Source organism: Molossus molossus, unplaced genomic scaffold (assembly GCF_014108415.1).
Source record: "Molossus molossus isolate mMolMol1 unplaced genomic scaffold, mMolMol1.p scaffold_m16_p_14, whole genome shotgun sequence".
In the NCBI taxonomy this organism is placed as follows: domain Eukaryota; kingdom Metazoa; phylum Chordata; class Mammalia; order Chiroptera; family Molossidae; genus Molossus; species Molossus molossus.
In genome coordinates this window covers 50,818,857-50,842,681 of record NW_023425349.1, presented here as the reverse complement: position 1 = coordinate 50,842,681, position 23,825 = coordinate 50,818,857, and the positions used below count along the sequence as shown (strand labels likewise).

Genomic DNA, 23,825 nt, shown 5'->3' with positions numbered 1-23,825 from the left:
AGAGAAGCAGATTTTCAGAGGTCCTTACTCTGCTATTCTGAAAACTTCCCCGATTCATTACTTTTTAATAGATTCAAGTTCTTTGGCAAAATTCTCCATCTTATCATCTACTTCTTGAATGTTTTCAAAGCTCATAACATTAAATTATTAATCATAGTTATTTTATAGCCTTTGAGTGATAACTTCATATCTGTGTCACCTGTGGTTATTTCTACTGTTTTCCCCTCTGTGGCTCTGTTTCTTAAAATATATGTTATTTTAATTGAATATCAGACATTGTGAGTAAAAAATTATGGAATTCTTGGTGATGGTTTTTTCCTCCAGAGAGGATTCAACCTGTTCTTTAACAGCCGGCCAGAGTAAGGCAGCTCACCTCAGTCCAATCAACTTGAGGTGGTGTTGCAGTTCTGTTTGCTGGGTTGACCTCTGGTTCTCCTCTGCACCTAGAGGTTTAATTAGGAGACCTTCTCGATAGTATATCCTAAACTGTAATTTGTGTCTCCAAAAATGAATGAGAGTGCTAAAAACTTATTTTGCCTTTGTTTTCTTGCCCTTTGCCCTCTGAAGCTTAAGAATTTGGCACATGCCTCAAGGGATGTCTCTGGTATTATATTTTCCATCATCATTTATTTAAGAACATGATTAGTATACGATACTCAAAATTTGAAGGCATTTACTCTTTTCTTCTGTACTACAACCAACCAGTCATAGTGTTTTGTATGAAATCTTTGTCTCTGACTTCTTTCAACTGTATTCTTTTGTTGATATTTCTGGCTGTTCTACCCAAAGTCTTGCTGTATTTGCGATTATGTTTTTATATGGTGTTCTATTCTTTGGCGAGGGGTAGTATGAGAAGGTAATAAAATTTACATTTATACTGCCTTTGGCTATAAACTGCTTGAGAGACTATGTAATTTTCTCCTTCTTTCTAACTCTCAATTTTGAGTGATAAATGTTGGGGACAACTATCATAGCAATAAAGTACTAGATATGTCTTTTTTTATTTATCATGAACACCACTTAACAATCACCTTGTATTTTTAATAAGGTTATTTATATGGTAAATGTAATGTTGCTAAGATGAATGTCACTAGAATTTCTCCTCAACAGGGAATATAGTCTACAATAATAAGAAAATTTTAATTGACTCAACAACTTAGTAACCGTTCATAGATTGATAGGATGCTGCAGGTAGACAGGATCTTATAAATCAGCTAAGGCACATACATATTTTAAATATTAAAACTCTGAAACTCATTCAAAGAATTTTGGGGTTTTGTTTTGTTTGGTTGGTTAATCCTTACCTGAGGGTATCTTTCCACTGATTTTTAGATAGAGTGGAAGGGAGAGAGGGCGAGAGCAAGAGAGAGAAACATCGATGTGACAGAGACACATCGATTGATTGCCTCCCACATGACCCGACTGGGGCCGGGGATTGAACCTGCAACTCAGGTATGTGCCCTTGACCAAGACTCAAACCTTCAACCCTTCGGTTCATGGGCCATCAATCACTCTAACCACTGAGCCAAACTGGCCAGGGCATCAAGGGAGTTTTAAGTATTCTCTGTGTGGATCCAGCTATAGCAACAGAAAGCCTGTCTGTGATTAGATGTACAATTTAAACAATAATGAGATTATATCTAAAAAAAAAAAAGAGAGAGATCTATTACCTGCTTTGTTGATTTAGTGCTATTTTTATATTTAGTCTTTAACAATCTCTTCTATATCTCGTTTTCAAATACAGGCAGTAAAATAATGGCAGGATACAAAAATGGCAGAACTTCCTATACTATACATTAGTAAAGTAATAGGTTCAAACTGGACCAGCAACATAGTATCTTTCTCCTTAATGACTGGAAGGTGTTTGTTTGGTGTTGATGATAATAGAATCCATTTGGAGTGCAATGCGTTCTGGGACTTTCTAAGGATATACCTGTACTTATAGACTGTATTTTACCTTTTCTCTCCCAAACCTTAAAGCCTATCAATTTATACTTGGAAAATACATACCAGAAGAAACTAGAAAGAGGAGAGGTATTCAAAGCTGATTTATAGACAACTTCACTAGATGGTCAGTAATATAGGCTCATTAAATAAAAAGAGAAGCTCAGAAAAGCCACCATTTAGACATGACAGTTTATTGTGTGTCTATCAAAATCAACACATTATCATATGTAGCAATTCAAAAGGAACTGTAGTTCCTGACTTACTAACTGGAGGTGCAATAATAAACCTTTCCAAATTCTAAGGTGTAGCTCAGTGTAGTCAGTGGAAAGACCAGTTGCTGAAGAGTGAGCCGACTCTACCACTTGCTGTGCCTGCATAACCTAGGGTATGGTCACATAACTTTTCTGAGCTTTGGTTTCCTCATGTGTAAAACCAAGATAACAATGGATATCCTGCTGATCTCTTAGGGTTGCTATGATGATTAACCGAGGTTACATTTGTGAAAAAACTTGATACTGTAAGAGCTCCAATCAAATGAATGGCATCACTATTTTTATAACTAGTATTTTATAAAATATCATGTTCATCTCTGGGATTCTTTCTTGGACTCATTGTTCTGTGTCAATGGTGCTTTTATGAATAGAAAATCATAGCTATGACTACAAGGAAAATGACTTAGTAGTTTGGTAGATCTTAAATTAATATTTTCCAAACTACCGCTGGGTAACTCAAGTGGTAGGTGGATATTTTTAAAAATTTGATAGTAATATCCATGTAAAAGAAAAATATATAATTAATACATCAAAACCATTATTTCATGATTTATAGCTTGTTTCTTTTCCATGCTAATAAGTTTCCTATTTGAGTAAATGTATTTGAGTAATAAAAATGCACTCTATTTGATCTGGCCAGTTTGGCTTAGCAGTTAGAGCATTGGCCCACAAACCAAAGAGTTGTGGGTTCAATTCTGGTCAAGGGCACATACCTTGGTTGCGGTTTGTCTCTGGCTTTGGTCAGGGTCGTGCAGGAGGCAACTGGTCAATGGGTCCCTCTCATGTCAGTGTTTCTCTCTCTCTCCTACCCTCCCACTCTATCTGAAGATAAATAGAAAAATATCCTCTGGTGAGGATTTTTTTTTAAATGGACTCTATTTAAAGGAAATTGTTAAATGAATAATAGTGTAGGTAGTATGAGGATAGACAAAAATATTACCATCAAAATGGCATTTGTATCACTAAACTTTGGGAAACATTTTCAATGTTTAAGTCAGTCATCTAGTAGACCAAGTCATTCTAGTCACTAGTAGAACAACGAAGACAAAAAAACAAAAAAAAATCTAGCCCCATCATTTGGCTCCTTCTTTAATAAAATAATAAAAGCATTAGTAACAAAAGGATCTCAAATTGTATCAAGATGGTCTGGACTCCACAAGATCTGTGCACCCATTTCCTGCCACCGTCTACTTGAGTAGCTCTGTCCTAGCAGAATCAGTATTCAAGTTGCTATTTCTTTACAAGACATAAAGACAAGTCTTAACAAATTTCCCTGGGTTTCATTGACTATTGAAATTTTATTAACATTTATTTGATATCATGCTGTCAGAATTATTTTTAAACAATTGCTTTGGTTACCCAGCTCTTGACAGAAATTTTGTGGCCAAGAGATAGTAGAATGTTTAAATCAACAGATAACTATCCAGGTTAATAAGAAAATGACTTCCATGTAACATTTCCTAGCTCACTGAGTTCACCAGTAAATAGATCAAAAGTCAAATCTTTCCTTTCTCCTCCCCACAACTACATCCTAGAAAACAGATATTCATCATTTTCTTAACAATTTCCAGAGAAAAAGACACCATCAGTTTCTCTTCTGGCACTGTTTAGTGTTTCAATACATCTTCTGTGTTTCTGGCTATTAAATTCTCTTCCAACGTGCTACTAAATAAAGGTAGAAGTCATTTCTAAGAACACTCCCTTCTTGTGTGATAGAAATATCGACATTATATTAAAATGCCAAATGACATATATTTATATATGGCTTGTGCTTTCAGACAAAAGAAAATCAAAACTACATATTTACTGTGTTAGATATATAGCTGAAATGTAATAGTAGTTTAATTTAAATCCTTGTCTTTTAAGAATTTTCATAGTTGATAGACTTGATGATGCTACCCAATTAGTTTGTAACCATCTGATTAGCTCCAGATGATCAAAATCTCCAGTGTCCTTCAATCTTTCAATGACTTATCACACTAGTTTCTGATAATGTCAGATCCTACTCACATAGAGAAGGCTTCTATAACAAGCTTTTTTAAAAATTGTGGTAAAATATGCATAATATAAAATTTACTATTTTTAAGTGTATAATAGTAGCCTTAAATCCATTCGCATGGTTGTATAAGCATCACCACTATACTGCACCTGCAGAACTTCTTTATTTTGCCAAACTGAAACTTTGTACCCATTAAACAATAACTTCTCATTTATGACAAGCTTTAAAGGTCATTTAAAAGGTATGATAAAAACCATCTTAGAGACACATTTAGCTGTTGTTCTTCCTAAAGATGTCTTTTTCCCCCTGGGTGTTTAGAATCCTCTTCCAGCTAAATGAGTACAGCTAACTGTTCGTTCCATAAGGCCTCGCACAGGCCACCCGGGCTCCTTCCCAGCCCTGGAGAAAGGGGGCTGAGAGGACGAAGGAACAGCTGCTTCACTGTTCCAAATTATGAATATAGTGTGTGTCTCAACAGTTGCTGGGCAAAGAACAGATGGGACCCTGATCTCCCAATAGACCCACTGGAACCCCTGTCTTGAATGTTAAACAATGACCCACAGAAAGAAAGTGATTTGTTTTCTCCAGTTAAAAATCCTTTCCACAGACTGGAATCCTTCACGTGCAGGAACACGTGAGCTGGTCTGAGGTTTCAACGCTGGGGCTCTCTGGCTTGCATCCAGAGCTTTTGTTTGCTGAGACAGACAGCATTTGGAGTGGTAATGTGGCAAAGCATGTCAACACACGGGGTTTTTCTCTGCTTTCCAAACACATGTGAGGCAGACTGGCTCTCCATGAAGCTCTGATCTTTTCTGGGGAAAGGAAATGTCACATGCAAGTCAAAAAGAAAAACATGCTCGGACTGAAGAGGAATAATTGGTTTGTGTATCAGAGGGACAAATTCTGATCAGCTGACAAACATGTTACGATTATTTGTAGGTATAGATGTTGGTCTAGATTGGTCTAAATCAGTACTGCTTTATGGAACACACATATGTGCTTAAAATAGAAACTATATCCTTGAAGGGTTTTTGGAAAGGCCAACATTATTCAAGAAAAGTAGGCTGGTGTCAGTGCCCCAGAAAGGTGATTGTGCTGAGCTTCCCCTGCGGTTACCCCTCTCCCACATGCAGCACAATTACGCAGATCAGACAGCTCAGGAGATTCCGTTCACGTTTCATGGCACTGAACACAGAGATCTCTGCAATTGGAAACCTTAGGTAATGGCTTCAGCCAGATACCCAAGACGCAGAGGTGCCTGAGGTGAATGTATTACTAAAGTAATGTTTCATGCATTTGGGGCTAAGTGGTCAGTGCAATGTGTTCAAAGAAAAAATGTCATTGGATAATCCTAGAGGTAGTTAGGGCTTTTCCTCTCTCTTCCAAGACCTCAGACCAGTTCTGGCTGGGACTCATTGTTATCACTGGACAAAAGACCCTTCTTGGGTCATCTCTCGCTCCTGATGGATCCATTGCTTTCTCTGAATTGTGAATAATCTTTATGTTTCAGGCTCCAATAGTCTCTACTTTCCATTTTTCCAGTGACAGCATCTTTCAGAGGAACCTTCCCCTCCCCTGCCCCAATTGAGTGTTTCATCTTTTGCCAAGGTTCTTTATACTTAGGATTCTCAAAACCAGGTACAAAGTCATTTTTCTTTGACTTCTTATTTCCCTAAGAATTATTTTTTGGAGGAAATGTTTTTTAGGTTAAACATGCATTAAGATAGGGTTTCGATCCACTGTGTTACTAATTTATGTATAGAATAGAATGGGATATCTTTGTATGTAGTTAGGTGATAAGCCATGGTCATTTCATGCTTTGACTTTATTTTCCATGGAATTAAATTAAATTAAATTAAATATAACCATCTATTTGGATTATGTATATCTGTATTTGTTTATATCTAGTCTAGCTTAAGTTAGGAAATCATAAGGAAAAGAACAATAACCCTGGCCGGTTTGGTTCAGCAGTTAGAGCGTAGGCCTGCGGTCCAGAGAGACCCGGGTTTGGTTCCTGATAAGGGCACGTACCTCAGTTGTGGTTTGTCCCCGGCCCTGGTTGGGTCGTGCGGGTGGCAGCCACTCGATGTGTCCCTTTCACGTCGATGTTTCTCTCTCTCTCTCCCTCCCACTCTATCTGAACAAAAAATGGAAAAAATGTCCTCGGGTGAGGATAAAAAAAAGAAAAAGAACAATAAAAGTGGCTTTCATTGCTGATAGCACAAACACCACAGTACTTCTCATGTAGCAATTTTCTTGCCAATGAAGTTAAAGAATTAGCGTATGTTTGATTGGTTAAAAAAGATACATTAAATGGTATGAAACTGGTTTGAGAACATTTGCTTTAATATGATTTTAATTTATCAAAACTTAGATGTGTGCTAGTTTTGCCTTAGAGCAACCTAGTCAAGTTCATGTCTCATTGCCAAGGCTCTCACACCGTGGAGTGACTCGGTAGAGCCATGGGATCTGCAGATGGTCAAAGTGATTTGTGTCTTAGAGCTATAGAAAACATGTATTTATTTGTTCATTCAAATATTTTTTTGAGCATCTACTATGTTCTGGACACTGTTCTAGGACCAAGGCAGAGCAGTGAAGTGAACCAGGAAAAATCTCTGCTTTTGTGTGTTCTAGAGGGGGGAGACAGACAGACATAAAAAATAAGAAAAGTTATATAGTACAGTAGCCCTCGTTTATCACAATTAATTAGTTCCAGACCCTACTGTGATAAATGAATTTCTGTGAAGTAGAATTCTTCATTTATAAATCAAATATTTTCACAGAGCATAGAAAGCCTGTTTACGACCTTCTAAATACATTTTTTAACATTATTAGAGCCCTCTAGACATGAAATAACACCCTTTAGTCACCATTACACTTGTATTACCCAATACATTACACCAAATAAGAGAAAATAAGACATATTATATGTTACAAATATTATATTATTATTATTGTACATTTAATTACACACAACCACTAACCTATGAAAATAGCGCAACTTGTTCAATGATGAAGCAATGTAGAGATGTACTGACAGCAAAGAAGAGCAAGGTTACTGCTCCTCTGAAGGCACGATCTCAGTAGGAGAGTCTTCAGATGGTGCAGTATCTTCAGCAGGTGCGTTATCATCTTCTTCCGCTGAAGGAGCACTAGGAGTAGGCGGTGGGTGTCTGGGTGCGCAGCTGAAGAACATCGTGATGGGCAGTTGCTGGCGCTGTCTTTTCAGGTGCATGAGGAGGCTTTTGTAGGGTTCTATCACTCCATCAAGTGCATTCCAGAACCACAATGCATGCAACATTTGTGGGTCCCATTCGCCAGTCATGTCCTGTACTACCTTAATAGTTCTCATGACTTGCGAGAGACGCTCAAGTGTAAGGCCAACTTCCTCCTCCTGACCCCCAGGAACCTCTGGCTGCTCTTCCTCCTCCTCACTCGCAAACTTAGTCATCTCCACCAGATCCTCGTCAGTTCAGGGATCCAAATGTGTCTCCAGCAGCTCATCCACGTCATCGTGGGTCATATCCGTGAAACCTTCTCCTCCCAGCATCCAGGCTAGCCTAACTGCCTTATCCACTGCCGAGTCGCTTTTATCCTCTGGGGTGAATCCTCTGTAGCCATGGACAATTTCAGGCCACAACATCTTCCAGCTGGCCTTCACGGTCTCCGTCTTTATGTCCTTCAACGTGGCCTGGATGTTCTCAGACAGGTCACGATAGTATACTGCCCCCAGTACTCCTTCAGCAACAGGTTCTCCTCAAGGTCCATGCCTTCGACGAGGTGCTGCAGGGTGTTTCGCCTGTAGAGGGCCTTGAAAGCGCAAATAACACCTTGATCCATGGGCTGGATCAGCGAAGCGGTGTTGGGAGGAAGGAACTTGATTCGCACATTGTGGTAGGATAGGTCTTGCGCATGACCTCCAACATTGTCCATGAGGAGAAGGACATTAAACTCGAGTCCCTTCTCCATGAGATACAGCTTTACTTGGGGGAGGAAGCACTCGTGGAACCAGTCCGATGGCAGCTGCTTCGTGATCCAGCCCTTGTCGTCGTGCATCCAATGCACTGGCAGCAGGTTCTTGTTTTTATTCTTTAGGGCCCTAGGGTTCTTGGCCTGTAGATAAGGGCAGGCTTGAGCAAAAATCCCTCAGCATTTCCACACATAACGATAGTCATGCGATCCTTATACGCACTGAAGCCACGGACCTTGGCCTCCTTGAAAATGAATGTCCGGGAGGACATTCTTTTCGAGAACAGTCCTGTTTCATCCATATTGAACACCTGTTCTGGATGATACTCGCCCCCCGCCAAGGATCTTCTGGAACCTGTTGTTCACAGAGTCCTCTGCTGCAGGCTGGTCAGTACAGGCAGCTTCTCTGTGGAGAACGACACTCTTCAGATGATACCTTTTCCGGAACTTCTCGAACCAACCCTTGCTCGCCGTGAAATCCATGAACATTGCAGAAGAGGGTCCTGTTTGAGGTTCGTCCACCGTAAAGCACTAATAGAGCTGCCTCGCCTTCTCCCGGGAGGACCAGCGAATCCAACGGAATGATTTCCTTGTGGCTGTCGCTGATCCAAATGGCTAGGGCAGACTCCGTTTTCACTATGAACTTATTACGACTTGTCACGACACACTTTGCTTCCTTGTTGACAGAGACAGTAGCCCAAGTTGCACAGATGCTCTTTTCATCTTTACGGATGGAGCGAACGGTAGACTCATTCAAGTCATAATGGCAGGCAACCTCCACATTTCTTGCCATCTTTGATCATATCCAAGAGTTTCACCTTCTCCTGGATGGTAAGCATCTTCCTCCAGCAGTTTCATCGTCAGAAGGCTTAGAAGCAGCAGCACATTTAAGAGCTACCGTGGGGCTTAGATAAAAGTTCTCAGAAATCGCAAACACGTACAAGAACAAAGATGCTTTTGATACATAGCTATGTGTGCATGAGAGAAACAAACTTGAATGAGGCTGAGCCAATCAGTGGCCAGGATAGGAAGAGGATAGGATAGCCAGTCAGTGAACAGCACGCTCTGACTGGCTTGGTTTCACCACACCCAATTTTTTGGAAAAAAGTTATTGCCCACACACAGGGAGTGGTCGAGCAATTGCACCTGGCGTTGAAGGATTTGCAGGTGTGCTTAAATATATAAGCCTACAGTCCATACAGACAGTAATTTTAACTTTAATTGTAATACAGTGGTGATAATTGACTCAGACAATCGAGTGCACGCTGTATCATTTTCACTGTCTCAATCAACTTTTTAATGAATATATTTGAAAAAACCATGATTGAGTGAAGCTGCGAAAGTCGAACCATGAAGTTGCGAGAAACAACTGTATGTTAAGAGGCAATTACGTGCTATGGAAAATAATAAATTAGGGACTAAGGAATGAGGTGTGCCAGAGGAGGGAGATTGCAGTTTGAAATAGTGTAGTCAGAATAGGCCTAATAGAAAAGGTAATAACTGAGCAAAGACTTAGAAGTGAGAGAGTGAGACCTGAGATCATAGAGGGGAAAGCCATTCCAGGCAGAGGGTTAGCACATGCAAAGGCCCTGAGGTGGTAGCATACCTACCATTCCAGGCCAGTGTGGCCACGCTACACAGAGTAAGGAGAAAGATAGTAGGAGATGGAGGTAGTAGGCAGCAGAGAGGTAAGAGAATAGGTGAGAATTAGAGTATAGGGCCCTAAAGGTAATTGTCAGGCCTTCAGCTTTTGCTCTGAGTGAAATGCTGAGTCAATGGAAGGTTTTGAACAGAGGAGTAGTAAGATATAGCTTTTGTTTAGAAGGTTCGCCATAGATACTATGTTGAGGTTAGATTGTAGAGAACAAGGGTAGAAGCAAGCGGACTAGTTGGAAAGTGTTGCATTCATCCAAATGAGAAATGATAGTGGCTCAGCCCCGAAGGAAGCACTAGAAGCAGGGAGAAGGAAAATGACTGGACTCTAGGCACATTTTGAAGGTAGAGCCAACAGAATCCTGACAGCTTGGATGTGGAGAGTGAGAGGAGGCAAGGAGTAGTGCAAGACTCCCAGGTTTGGGCCTGGCCAACCAGAAAGGGTGGAGTAAGTTTTAAGGTAAAGTTGTTAGGAGTTTAGTTTTGAACATGCTCAGTTGGAGATGTCTATTTGACAATAAGTGGAGATATCCATCAGGCAGTTTGAATGAACAAATCTGGATTTCAGCAAGGAAGCTGGAAATTTAAACTTGAGAAATGACAACATATGTAGCATTTAAATCCTTGAAACAAGATGAGATCAAAGGAGTGAGATAGAGAAGTACAAGAACTGGGACTTGGAGCACCTCCAGGTGAACAGATCAGAGAAGAAAGGTTAACTAGCAAAGGAGTGACCAGGGAAATGGGAGAAAACCCAGGAGAGTACAGTGTTCTGCAAGCCAATGTAAGAAAGTATTTCTAGGAGGCAGAAGTGACCTAGTATGTGCAATGTACTGATGGCACATGAATGGCAAGGACTGAGCATTGATGATTGGTGTTGGTAATGAGGATGTGATCGGTGAGCACTCCAGAAGCATGGACAGTATTTTTCCTAATATTTTTTCAAAGCAGATCATGGGGATGACTAGGTGCAAAGAAGGCCACATCCCAGGGCTCCAATGGTCCAGTTTCGCAGGTGATAACTTGACTGGGAGAAGGTGTTGCATAGTGCACACAATTTTATAAAACCAACTTGGGCAGCACTCTGTCTCCTACCCTTTTAACGGTTTATAGGGACTTCTCAGGTCTGTGTTTGTGGAAATGATAAATATGTGTTCAGAGAGCATAATTCATTAGACCAGGATCCCAGAGACAACAAATATTAGAGTGAAAACTTGAACCCCGATCAACCTGACTGCAAAAGCTATGCTTTCTCCCCTAAACCAATGTCTGGAAGCTCCACAATATTGTCCATGAATTAATAGAATAAATTCTGAAATGTTAATCACCACATCAGTGGTATAATACTAGTATATCAATTACCTCCTGTATATGAAACTGAATTATAAATTATTAAATGGAAAAAATTATTTTTATCATCTAAATTTTGTAGCATATTTATTCTCCTTGGATTATGCCTATTCTCCAAAATGATAATATCCTTTATCAGTACTGTAGTCAAGTCATCCATTCACTCTAATTTGTTTCCAGGAACATTACTCAAAAGAGAAAGAAGAGAATATAATGTGCGTCTTTTTTAATGATACCTGGTTTTACATTGCTCTCAAGGCTACTACATGTACATCGAGGCCTCCCACATGGTGTATGGACAAAAGGCACGCCTCTCGTCTGGGCCTCTGCGAGGAGTCACCAGAAAGCACTGCTTGACCTTTTTCTACCACATGTATGGAGCAGGGACCGGCCTGCTGAGTGTTTATTTGAAAAAAGAAGGTGACAGGGAAGAGGTCCTCTTATGGAGACGAAGAGGCGAACAGAGCATTTCCTGGCTCCGAGCGCTGATTGAGTACAGCTGTGAGAGGCAACATCAGGTAAGCCAAAAGAGATAAGACACAAGCAACGGGAAACATTCCTGCAAGCTTCTGATGTTCTTTCTGTTTCTTGCTACCTAAGAGAATGTTTTGTTCTCTTTCAGGGTCAAAGATAAAGGCAGTACTTGTTTAAGAGTAAACATAATTAGTCTATATTGATTAAATCTAAGCGGTGAATGGGAACTTAGGCAGGGAGAGATAGCTTTGGGTATTTATGCATAAAGTGATTTTTGCAGCTCAAAGATGAAAGTGTGTCTGTTTTTGCCTTGTAGTTTATCAGTGTCAAGTACATTCTATGTGTCCTGCAAATCTCTAAAACAGTCTCCCTTTCTTCTAAGCATGCCGTCACCTAATTCGTTGTTGCAGCTGCATCGTTCACTCATCTTTATCCACATCCAGGGGCTTGTGTTGTAAGCCTACATCTACCAGAGTATATGGTCCAGAGTAGATTTTTAAGCTTCTGTCCACATAGATGTGGAAGAAACTGGGAGTCTTGAGCCTAAGCCCTGGGTCTCTCCCTGGATCTTCTCATGTACCGCAGAAGACCTTCATCCTACAGGATCCCAGTTGTAAGGGACTCTGAGCGGTGATCAGATTGAGCCTTTTACATTCCAATAGATGAGGCTGAGCAGCCAGTCTAGTCTAGAGATCAGCAGGGGCCTCCTGACAACCACTGATTTCACCTGCCCTCCTCCCACCCCATGAGCCAAAGCTTCAGATGGCCCTGGGGAAACAACCTTCAGACCCTGGACTGCGCCTGAACTTGCTCTGAGGAGCTCTCACTCAGGTGTGACCTTCAGCTAAAAACCCCACTTACTCCTCATGCTGGCTTCTGGCTGATAAACCTCCTGGCCCAGTACCTCTTAACTTTAACCACAGGCTGCTTGGTCTAAGTCTAAATCTTCCTGGGAAGAGGTACCAAAAATAAGGACTTTATTTTATACCACCTACAACCACAACTTTTCTAAAGATCTAAATGGAGAGGAATTGTAGAAGCTCAGGTGGCTAGGTTGCAGTGCCACCTAGGGCGCACCATTGCAGAACAAATGACAGAGGGAAGGGGTGCCAGTATCCACGAATGGCCATTATCCCAGCATGGATAAAACTGCCTAGAAATTTAGTAAAGAATAACAGATTGCCCCAAAGATTATTCTGATGTGTCGGTTTACAGAAGGAAAGTGGATCACTCAGGAGCTTACTGATAGAATTGGCCATCATTCAGAGGCGATGGAGTAATTTTGTTAGGCTATTAGGGCACCATACTCTATTCAGATGTTTTCAAAGGGTGGCCCTGAGACCAGCAGCACGTTCACCTGAAATCACTCTCACCTGAAATGCATATTCCCAGGCCCCACTTCAGAACTCCTGACAAGAAACTCTGGGGAGGGGGCCCAGAAATGTGTGTCTTAACAAGCTCTTCTGGTGATTCTGACTTATGCTAAAGATGGAGAATTTCTGCTCTGGATCAAATGAATCTGAGTTTCTCTGGTGGAGCCTGAGTATTAATGTTTTTTTAAAACCCCCTAATGGTGTTGATGCACAAGAGTTCTAGGATTTATCTTCTGGGGAATGTGTGACTTCTCAGCATCTGAGCCCAGGGGGTTGGGTACAGGGCCTTGCATCCCTTAGACTTGCAGGGTGGCTGGTTCTTTGAAATGTTTTTTGAGCACAGAGTAATGAGGCATCTAGGGTGGCACCTTGGGGTGTTCAAGTTCAAAGGGTACAGAATCACCTAACAAATTTACAGCTCACAGTCTGGAAGGAAACCTCCAGCTCATTCTCTTTGGCTTAGAATGAAACAGATGTACATCTGCCATGAGAAATTTTCTTCTGGATTTAGTGATTCTCTCAGGTTTCCCAAACGACTATGTGGAGACTGAATTACTTTCCTCAAAACATCCTACTGTCTGCCCTGGCCTGTTTGGCTCAGCAGTTAGAGCATTGGCCTGCGGACCAAAGAGTCACAGGTTCAACTCCTGTCAGGGGCATGTACCTCAGTTGCTGTTTGTCCCTGGCCCTGGTCTGGGTTATGTGGGAGGCAACAAATCGATGTGGCTCTCTCACATCAATTTTTTTTCTCTCTCTCTCTCTCCCTCCCTCCCACTCTATCAGAAGATAAATAGAAAAATACCGGGTGAGGATTAAAAAAAAAAAATCCCAGTGTCTAATAAAACACAGACACACCCATGTGCAGAGAGACTGGCCATCTTCTATGTGCCAGGCACTTACAGTGCTAAGAGCTGTACTCAGGTTCTTCCGATTGATCTTACAGCTCCTCTCTGCAGATGGCGAAACTAGAGATCCAGCTGGTAAGTGGCAAAGTGACAATCTAAACTCAGACTGGGCTGGTTCCAAAGTTTATATCTCTAAGTCACTGTTCTACACTCCCTTCCACCGTAAAAGTTCCAAAATGTACTCATTCCCCAGATTTTATAAGAACTGGGTGACCTTGGAGAAATCTCATCCTCTCTGAGACTGTTTATGTATTTTCAAAATGGGATTCCTGCCACCATGTTATCACCAGAGTTAGAGTGAGGGTCAAATAAGATTATGTATGTGAAAGGGTTTTACAAACTTTAAAGTATCAAAATATTAAAAGATATTGTTTCTAGCCCTGGCCGGTTTGGCTCAGCGGTTAGAGCATTTGCCTTTGGTCTGGAGAGACCCGGGTTCGGTTCCCGCTAAGGGCATGTACCTCGGTTGCAGTTTGTCCCCGGCCCTCGTTGGGTCGTACGGGTGGCAGCCACTTGATGTGTCCCTTTCACGTCGATGTTTCTCTCTCTCTCCCCCTCCCCCCCACTCTATGTGAACAACAACAAAATGGAAAAATGTCCTCGGGTGAGGATTTAAAAAAAAAAGATATTGTTTAAAAAATATATATTCCCTCCAAACTTCTCTGGTCTCTAATTCACATCACCATGACAGACCTGGTATTCTCCATAGCTATATCAGGTGTCCGGACCGAGTTCCTGTAGTACAAGGTCAAAACATCTCAATTTTAATAAATATTTATTGACCACTTGCTAGTCTGGTAAATGTGTACGTCGTCAGTGGGGGTAGGTCAGTGGAGATGGTTTTTAAAATGCTGTAGTACTGCTGTGATTTGAGACTCATCCTCTAGGGAAAATACATGGGTGGCCTCAGATGACATTCCAATCATCAGATTATCCTTGTGGAAAAGAAATGTAGCAGAATCTTAATCATGTTCTTTCCTAAGGGCTTTATTACAATGTTAAGCAGACCTGACTTTGCTATTGATCAAAAACACAAAATGATTTTATTTCCTTTGAATTCTTTGCTTACATGTCCTCCTCTGCTCGCAGGTGTTTTCCTCTCTGGTTTCTTATAGTTCGATGCCAGGGAGAGAAAGTGTTACACAGATTCTTCACTCGCTGAAATATGGACACCATTCATATTTATCATGCTGCCTAACATTTACTAGGAATTATTGTGTGCCGGGTTCTCAAATAAGACCAGGTGTCCAAATTTTTTTGTTCATGGTACCTTTTGTCTCAGTAAGTTTTTTCTAGTGCTCCTAGACCAAAAGAAAGACCTAATAGGTTCATTTATTTTGTAGTTGGGTTCAAGCAACTTAATAAGAATTTATGTTCTAATATTTAGTAGCCATTTTTAAAATATTTAAATTGAAAAAAATATATTGTTGTCTTATTCTTCAATAACCACAATTGTTTACTAGTAGGATATATATCTATAATACAAGGGGGAAATCACAATCCTATAAAAGTTACTACTTAAGTATTAAAGAAATTCAAAGGAGAAGGTTTTATGAAATCAAGTGTTTTAACCCATCCATAGACTATTAAGAATATAATCTCATCAAGTAATTTGTCTATTACATTTTACATTGCAGACTTGATGGTCAAAGATAGGTGTTTTTGTTTTTCAGAAAACCCAAATGCTTGTTAGCTACACTCATATATCCTCCTATCTAGATATGTTAGGACTTTTTTTTTATTCTTTACAATGACAATGATCCTTGTTTAGAGGCGTCTCCTTAGAATTTTATTAATGTTATTTTGCCACATTTCTGTTATTAAAGCTTCTTTGAGTCATTAATTTCTAGTTTCATATGCCTATTAATTACCCACTCTCTATGCTTTGATTTGCTTTTATAACAAACTAGTCCAATGGGGAGTCATTTGCTCACAAAATGAGTAAAGAAAATGAGTCTTCTGGATACTTTTTATTACCCACAGCCTCCCTGGTGTATTCAGTGGTTTATTAACCATTGTTGGGCTGCCTTAGAGATTATAATGTAATTGATTTACCCTAGAATCTGAATATTTGGTTAGTTATTTTCTTCTTAGAATCTAAAATCATAAAACTGATTTCCTCATCTTCCGGGCTTTCTTGGATGCCATGGTATTTAACATGATAAGTGAAACATTGTCATTTTGGTAAATTTAATTGTTATGCTTTGCTGTTCATACATGGATCTCATCAGTCATATTAAATTTTTCCACCTATGCAGCTGTAAGAAAGAAAGATCTCTTGTCCTTTGAGATGACATGGGGGGACCTAGAGAGTATTATCCTAAGCAAAACAAGCCAAGCAGAGAAAGACAAATGTCACATGATCTCACTTATTTGTGGAATATAATGAACATAACAGTCTGAGGAATGGGGTAGTCCCAGAGACGTGGAAGTGGGGTACAGACTGACAATTCCCAGAAGAGGTGGGGGGGGGGGAAATAAACCACAGAACTTATATGCATGTATGCATGAACAATGGACATGGACCAGAAAGCTGGGGACAGGGCGGGGGCGGGGAGTATCAGTGGGGGAAAAAGGAGAAACATCTGTAACAATAATTAATTAATTTAAAAAATGTGACTTTAGAAGGAAAGAGGACTGATTTTAAAGAGTGACAAACTTATTAATGGTCTTTAACTGTAAAGTAAATGAAAAAACTCTAGGAGAGGTTATCTAGGGTAACAGGAAAGACCTTTGACTTAAAATACACAATTCTTATGTACTTCTTTCCCTATCATCTAAAAAAAAAAAGACTGTTTTTACTCTAGAATGAGAATTAATCAGAGTCCTTTTCACAACTGTAATCTTTACCTTTTAATAATCTTCATTTAAGAAATAATAAATAAAAAATTAATTAAAATATAAAAAAAAAATTCTTCCACCTAGCACATGGATCAAAGGTAGATTTATGGAGAGCCTAAGGAAGCTTAAGTTTCGGGGCCCATCACTTCCACAGGCCCTGAGTGCTAGGAGTGGAGCATTCTAGGTGGGGAGGACAAACCAGGTCAGCACCAGGAAGCGTTTCAAGGAAATTCCCTAAAGAGATCTCAGAGGAAAGGGACCTGCATCTCCAATCTCCAGTCATTTGTTGTGAATTTCTTTAAATTCCAAAAAAGTATTCCCTTTTGTACCTAAATCTGAATTTGTGATTTTGTACTCTTTTTCCCAGCGAGCCTTAAGAAAAATCTAAGCTTCTAGACCCATACAACCTGGATCTGTTCCTGACCAGTCTTGTTTTATCTAAATTCAAACTTTTTTATTATTAAATTATATTTCTAAATCCAAACTCTGTTATTTTTCAGATAATTTTTGAAGCCATTCAGGGAGTGTCAATAAGAAGTGATATTGCCATTGATGATGTTAAGTTTCAAGCAGGACCCTGTGCAGGTAACAGTATTTTTTCTCTATATAAGCTTGATTGAGAGGGAATTTTGCAACAATCTCAAATTATAAGAATGCAAATTAAGTATTTTTCTACAATAAAAATAAAGAAAACGATTATTGTCTATTTCTCTCCTAACAGACATGGAAGACGTATCTCAGCAATCATCGGGATATTCTGAGGATTTAAATGAAATTGAGTATTAAGAAATAACCTGAATTGGATTTACTAAACAAAAGCCATACCTCTTCAATCAAAATGAGAACAAAATAAATGAATACTGGACAGTCTTAACTATTTCATAAGTTATAAAATGACTTCAGAGCACTCTTCTTCATTGCTTTTGCAAAAAATACTGACTCAGGGCTTTTTCTTTTTTTCATATGACAACTGTTACTAGCAGTACAGGCTGATGGTTTTACATAGATTGTTCATCTTAATTTTGGTACCAGTTAAAAATACAAATGAACAATATTGTAGCCATTTTTAAAGTATACAAATAAAGGGCACAATCAAAATGAGATGTGCTCACTTAAATCTGCATTCAGTGAATGTATTGGGAGGAGAATATGTCTGTGGGTGTCTTTCAAATTTTAAATATCATAAGTATTTTTAAAGAAAGAATGTGGGGTGTCAGTAATATCTGCAAAATGAATGCAGTTTTTTATGGTAACAAGTTAGTCTAAGAATATAAAGTCTTATTTTCTATGTTTTATTCATAGAAATGGAGTATTAATTTTTAAATATTTTTACTATATGTGATAAAGGTTTTTCATGAGTGTCCCAGGGTAAGTCAGTATTAATTAATGCTGTATTACAAGGCAATGCTACCTTCTTTTCCCCCTTTAAACTACTTTTGAAAGTCACTATGAACACATGGATAGAAACTGCACTCTTTTTTTTTGTAAAGCAAGCTTGAAAATAATGACTATATACACATGTTCAAGAATTTTTTAAATGTGTTAAACAATTTTATTGATTTTTATAACAAATGTTTTGTTAAGATTTTGAGTAATATAAATTCCAGCAGATTTAATAAACTACTGCTTTTCTTTTACATGTTTAGAAAAGTGTATATACATGTTTATATACCTAAACAGCTGTTGTGAAATTATAAAATTACCTAATAAAAGAAATTTCAGATAAACTTACAAAATCTTTTCACTGGCAATGAACTCATTTCTACATTGTTTTTTGTTGTCAGAATATCTTTATTACTTAACTACAGATTCTAATTTGAATCTACTCTGCCACAATTAACTGCTTCTTAAGCCTTGACATAAGCACTGCAACACTGATGGGATAATTAATTTGAAAGTGTGTTTTATTTCACATTAACAATCTCAATTTCCCCCAAAATTTTCTTTTTAGAGTATAAACTGTATGAAGATAAGGATTCCAGCTTGTTTTGTTTACTCTTGTAGTCTCAGTACCCAGAAGAATGTCTGGTGTAGAGCAGGGTTTTTTTTTTTTGGTACGTGCTTCTAGCGGGAACCAAACCCAGGACTCTCCGGTCCGAAGGCTGACGCTCCAACCGCTGAGCCAAAACGGCCAGGGCTATAGTAGGTTTTAACAAATAAATACTTGCATGGATGGGTGGATGGATAAATTTAACCCTTTCAACATCCTCCTAGATGGAGATATTATCCCTTTTCAAAGATTAAGAAGCCAAGCCTCACCCTGGCCGGTTTGACTCAGCGGTTGGAGCGTCGGTATGCGGACCAGAGAGTCCTGGGTTCGGTTCCCGCTAGGGGCACGTACCAATAAATAAATAAATAAATAAATAAATAAATAAATAAATAAATAAATAAAAAAGACTTTACTTTGGAAAAAAAAAAAGCCAAGGCTCAGAAGAGTGAAAAAATAACGTCAGATTCCACAAAGCTCATACCTCTTACTGCTTTGTGTGGCCAAAAACCCATTGTTCTGATGTATTTGAGAGCATTTCCCACTAAAGGTCAAAACCATAAATTAATCTGTGAAGAGCATTATACTTCCCTAAACACCACATTATTTAGAAAACAAAAAATACTCAACTATACACAATAAACATTATGAGGTTTATGGAAAAAAGAAAATAAACATAATAAAGCAAAATTTTGTAAACCAAATCCTTTTCATTCATGATGATTAAATTATTATAACAAGGAAATCCCTAAATAGAGTTGAATCATTGGGGGAGGAAGACTTCAAAATGTTGACCAGTTCAACAGCATACTAGACAGTATAATTTCCTCAAAGTATAATTCCTGTCCAAAGCTTAGTTATATCTGCTGAATAAAGAAATAAAGATTGTGTCGCTAGGACCTAGTATCTAGTGTATAGTAAGAGATTTATAATATGATGTGAATAAATGAATCCTTGCTTATGGATTACATAAATCCGTAGTAATAATCATAGCTAACATTTATTGAATACTTACTATGTTCAGACATTGTTCGAAGAGCTTTACTTGAATTCACTCATATCATCATTCTGATAACAATCCATGACGTAGATCCAGTAATATTTCCATTATAAATAGGGAAAGTGAATCTGTTCAAGTACAGCAGCTAGTGTAGGGCCTAGTTTTGAACCTGGGTCTGTTTTACTGTCAAACTGGTGCTCTAATCCTTATAAGACTGCCTTCTGAACCTAACTCTCCTGACAACTCCATCCACAATACTATTGTAAACTCTAAGGAAAGGCTCCAAGTGTTTTCATTCAAGAGAATTTATTGGCTACCAAAATTGCCCCAAAGATTGCCAAACCAGATATACTGCTTGGGACACCAGCTTTGAGACTTGTGAGGGTGGGAGGAGGTGGTAACGAGTTATTGACTCGGGGCAGAAAGGAAGGAGGTAATTATTACCAGCTGTTGCTCAGAAACCACCTGAAGTTTCTATAAGAGAAGAGAGGAGGTGGAAGGTGAGCAGATTCATTTACCCTTCCTCATGTTCGCTCCTTTTTCAGGATTTGCCTTTGGGATGCTTCTCTACCATTTCCAGGTCCCCTTTAGCATTCATTTTTTTTTTTTTTTTATCCTCACCGAGGACATTTTTGCATTCATCTTCAGACAGAGAGGGAGGAAGAGAGCGAGAGAGAAACATCAATGTGAGAGAGATATATCGACTGGTTGCTACCCACACAAACCCGACCAGGGCCAAGGACGAACCACAACCGAGGCACATGCCCTTAGCAGGAACTGAACCCAGGTCTCTCTGGTCCACAGGCCGATGCTCCAACCACTGAGCCAAACCGACCAGGGCTGGCATTCATTTTAACTATATTTCACCTGGATGGAAATATGGAAGGATAGTAAGCACAGTATAGTTTTCTCAGGTTCAGAAATGCTCTAGGGGGAAGACAAGACATACTAACAGGTACTGCTTAACATTTAAACCCAGTGTTTGCATTTGTTTCAATTTTCACCTAAACACACAAGTGTTTCAGATAGAAACTACTTTTTCACACGGTTGCCTTCTCTCCTATAATTTGCTGTCTGTGTTGGAGATTTTGTATATATAGAAGGGAGTGAAAAGAGGAACCTGAGAAAATAGTGGCTGTGATGCAAGGTCTGGTTTAATATGGAAGAAGAAAAGGTTCAGCAAAGACTTGTTGAGAGCCCTGGCCGGTTTGGCTCAGCGGTTGGAGCGTCAGCCTGCGGTACAGAGAGACCTGGGTTCGGTTCCCACTAAGGGCACGTACCTCGGTTGCAGTTTGTCCCCGGCCCTGGTTGGTCGTGCGGGTGGCAGCCACTCGATGTGTCCCTTCACATCGATGTTTTTCTCTCTCTCTCTTCCTCTCTCTCCCTCCCGTTCTATCTGAACAAAAGATGGAAAAATGTCCTCGGGTGAGGATAAAAAAAAAAAAAAAAAAAGACTTGTTGAGAAATCTATGCCCCAGGCATTATACCAAGTGTGGGGGTCACAAAGACGTTCACATATTAGTGAGCAAAACAGAGATCTAAACCTATCAGCACAATCAGAGTGCTAAGTACCACGAGGTCACATGCTTAGGGTGCTATGAGAGGGCCTAGGAGGAGCACCTGACCAGGGAGGGCAGGGCCAGCTTCCTGGTGGAAGTCTGGGCAGAGCAATCAATGGAGACCTGCTAACATGGACTCTGGCTTATTTCCAGACAGGGACATGCTTTCCTGCACAATTTAACTAGAACTGGAGGGTAAATAAAAGAGTTTTCGTAACTGATCATTCTAATGTGGTGGCATTTTTATCATGTGGATCACCAGAAAGAGGTGATACAGCATAGTGATTAAGATGGTTTCTGGATTCAGGCTGTTTCAGTTTAAATCCTGGTGTTGCTGCTACAGGCTTTGTGACAGAGGGCAAGTCACTTATACCTTTTGTGACTAATATTCCTAGTATGCAAAGTGGGGCAAATACTTGACTCTACTTCTTTGAGTGGTTGTAAAGATTAAATGCAAATAGCCCTAGCTGTTTTTGCTCAGTGGTTAGAGCATCAGCCTGAGAACCAGAAGGTCCCGGGTTCGATTCCAGCCAAGGGCATGTACCTCGGTTGCAGTTTGCAGGTGGTAACCAATCGATGTATCTCTCTCACATTGATGTTTCTCTCTCTCCCTCTCTCTCTCCCCCTCCCACTCTGTCTGAAGATAAATGTAAAAAATATATATCCTCAGTAAGGATTTAAAAAAAAGATTAAATGCAAATAATACATGCAAGCATTTCGTGTCTGACACACAAGAGCCATTCAAGTTTATATTATAAGGTTTGAGTGACACTTTTGGATAAGTCACAGTTATTTTTGTGTATTCTTTCTCTACAAAGGAATTGTGAGTTTATAGTGCCATCTTAAGGATAAAGCAACCATATAATCTTGTCCTTTTATCAACTTTTTCTTATTACTAACAATGCAAGGCTTATTTTAACCAGTACCTGCGCAATGCCTTCCCCTTTGCTCTTCCTAGTCCAGCCATTATTAATGGTTTTTCTGTGCTACTTACCCTGTATGTATACCCCTAGCAAAATTTATCATGCTAAACCTAACTTCTTGTTTTCATGTCCATCTCCTTAAGAATGGTCACCTAGTGGTGTACTCCCACCGCCTAGCATACTCAACAAGTCTGGATTAAGTAAACAAAAGCTCGATAATAGCATTTAATTTAATACAAATATGTATGTAGATTTAAAAAATAATCACAAGGCATATAGTTCTCTTTGGTCCATCAAAATGTCATGGCCTGAAAATCCACACACTAAAACTTTAACATGAAAATATGTCCCTGACCAGTGATATACTTGGGGTGCCTGGTAAAAAAAAACAATATATATATATATATATATATATATATATATATATAAACCTCCCTTAGAGGGTCATGCACCCAATCCAGGCTGCACAATTTTCCCACAAAACTGCAGGGAAGGACTCACAATAAAAAATTATAAAATGTTTAGTAAGAAAGTCCACTAGAAGCTTTCAACAGAAAGCAAAATTAGATTCCCAAGACTTCATAGGATGGAATTTTTTTTAGACATTTTAACTATTTTAAAAAAATGATTAGAGACCCCACCCCCGAAAAAGGCATTGAAATCATTAAAAAAAAAAAAAAAAAAAAGGCAATACTCGATGAAAAACAAGCAGGTAAATTTTAAAGGGAACCAAATAGAACTTCTAACATGAAAAATACAGTCATTAAAATTAAAAACTCAGTGGAAAAGGCAAATATCTAATTAGATACATCTAATAGAAGAGAGATGGTGAGCTAGAATACAAGATAATAAACCAGGATGCACTATAGAGAGAGATAAAAAAGTAAAAAATATAAAGGACACAATGAATGAGACTACCTAGTGTATTAAAATAAGAGCTCCAGCCCTGGCTGGTTTGGCTCAGCAGTTAGAGCATCAGTCCGAGGTCTGACGAGTCTCGGGTTTGAGTCTGGTCCAGGACATGTACCTGGATTGCAGGTTTGATCCCAGCCCTCGTAGGGGCACGTGCAGGAGGCAACCAATCGATGTGTCTCTTTCATATTGATGTTTCTCTCTCTTTCCCTTCCTCCCTCCCTCCCTTCCACTCTCTTTAAAAATCAATGGACAAATATCTTCAGGTAAGGATTAAAAATAATAATAATAAAATAAAATAAGAGATCCAGAAAGAGAGAATGTGGGAGAGGGTATATACAAAGGCAGAATATTTGAGACTGTTTCAGAATTTCATATGCCTAAAAATGCTCAAAATCAGGAATTCCAACAAATTCTGAGCAATATAAGTCAAAATAAATCCATACCTCGATGCATCATTATGAAATTATGGAATGTCAAGGGCAAAGAGATTTAAATGTAACTAGAATGAAAAGACAGATGAACTACAGAGGAATAAAAATTAAAACAAAATCAAACATCTCAATCATGAGGAAAGTGTCAATACAGTGGAATAATATTTTTAACATGATGAGAGAAAATATTGTCAACTGGGAATTTTATCATTCAAAACAGCAAAATA

General features: G+C 39.1%; 1 protein-coding gene across 1 annotated transcript in view; it reads left to right on the top strand.

Moving 5' to 3' along the window:
• MAMDC2 (MAM domain containing 2) overlaps nt 1-18,504 on the top strand; it is a 71,657-nt gene extending 53,153 nt beyond the window's left edge. The window contains exons 9-11 of the mRNA XM_036261069.1: nt 11,449-11,708; nt 17,284-17,368; nt 17,505-18,504. Of these exons, the coding sequence (XP_036116962.1) occupies nt 11,449-11,708; nt 17,284-17,368; nt 17,505-17,569 (410 nt within the window). The 3' untranslated portion in view covers nt 17,570-18,504. The remainder of the gene's footprint in view (nt 1-11,448; nt 11,709-17,283; nt 17,369-17,504) is intronic.
• Nucleotides 18,505-23,825: the final 5,321 nt, after the last annotated feature.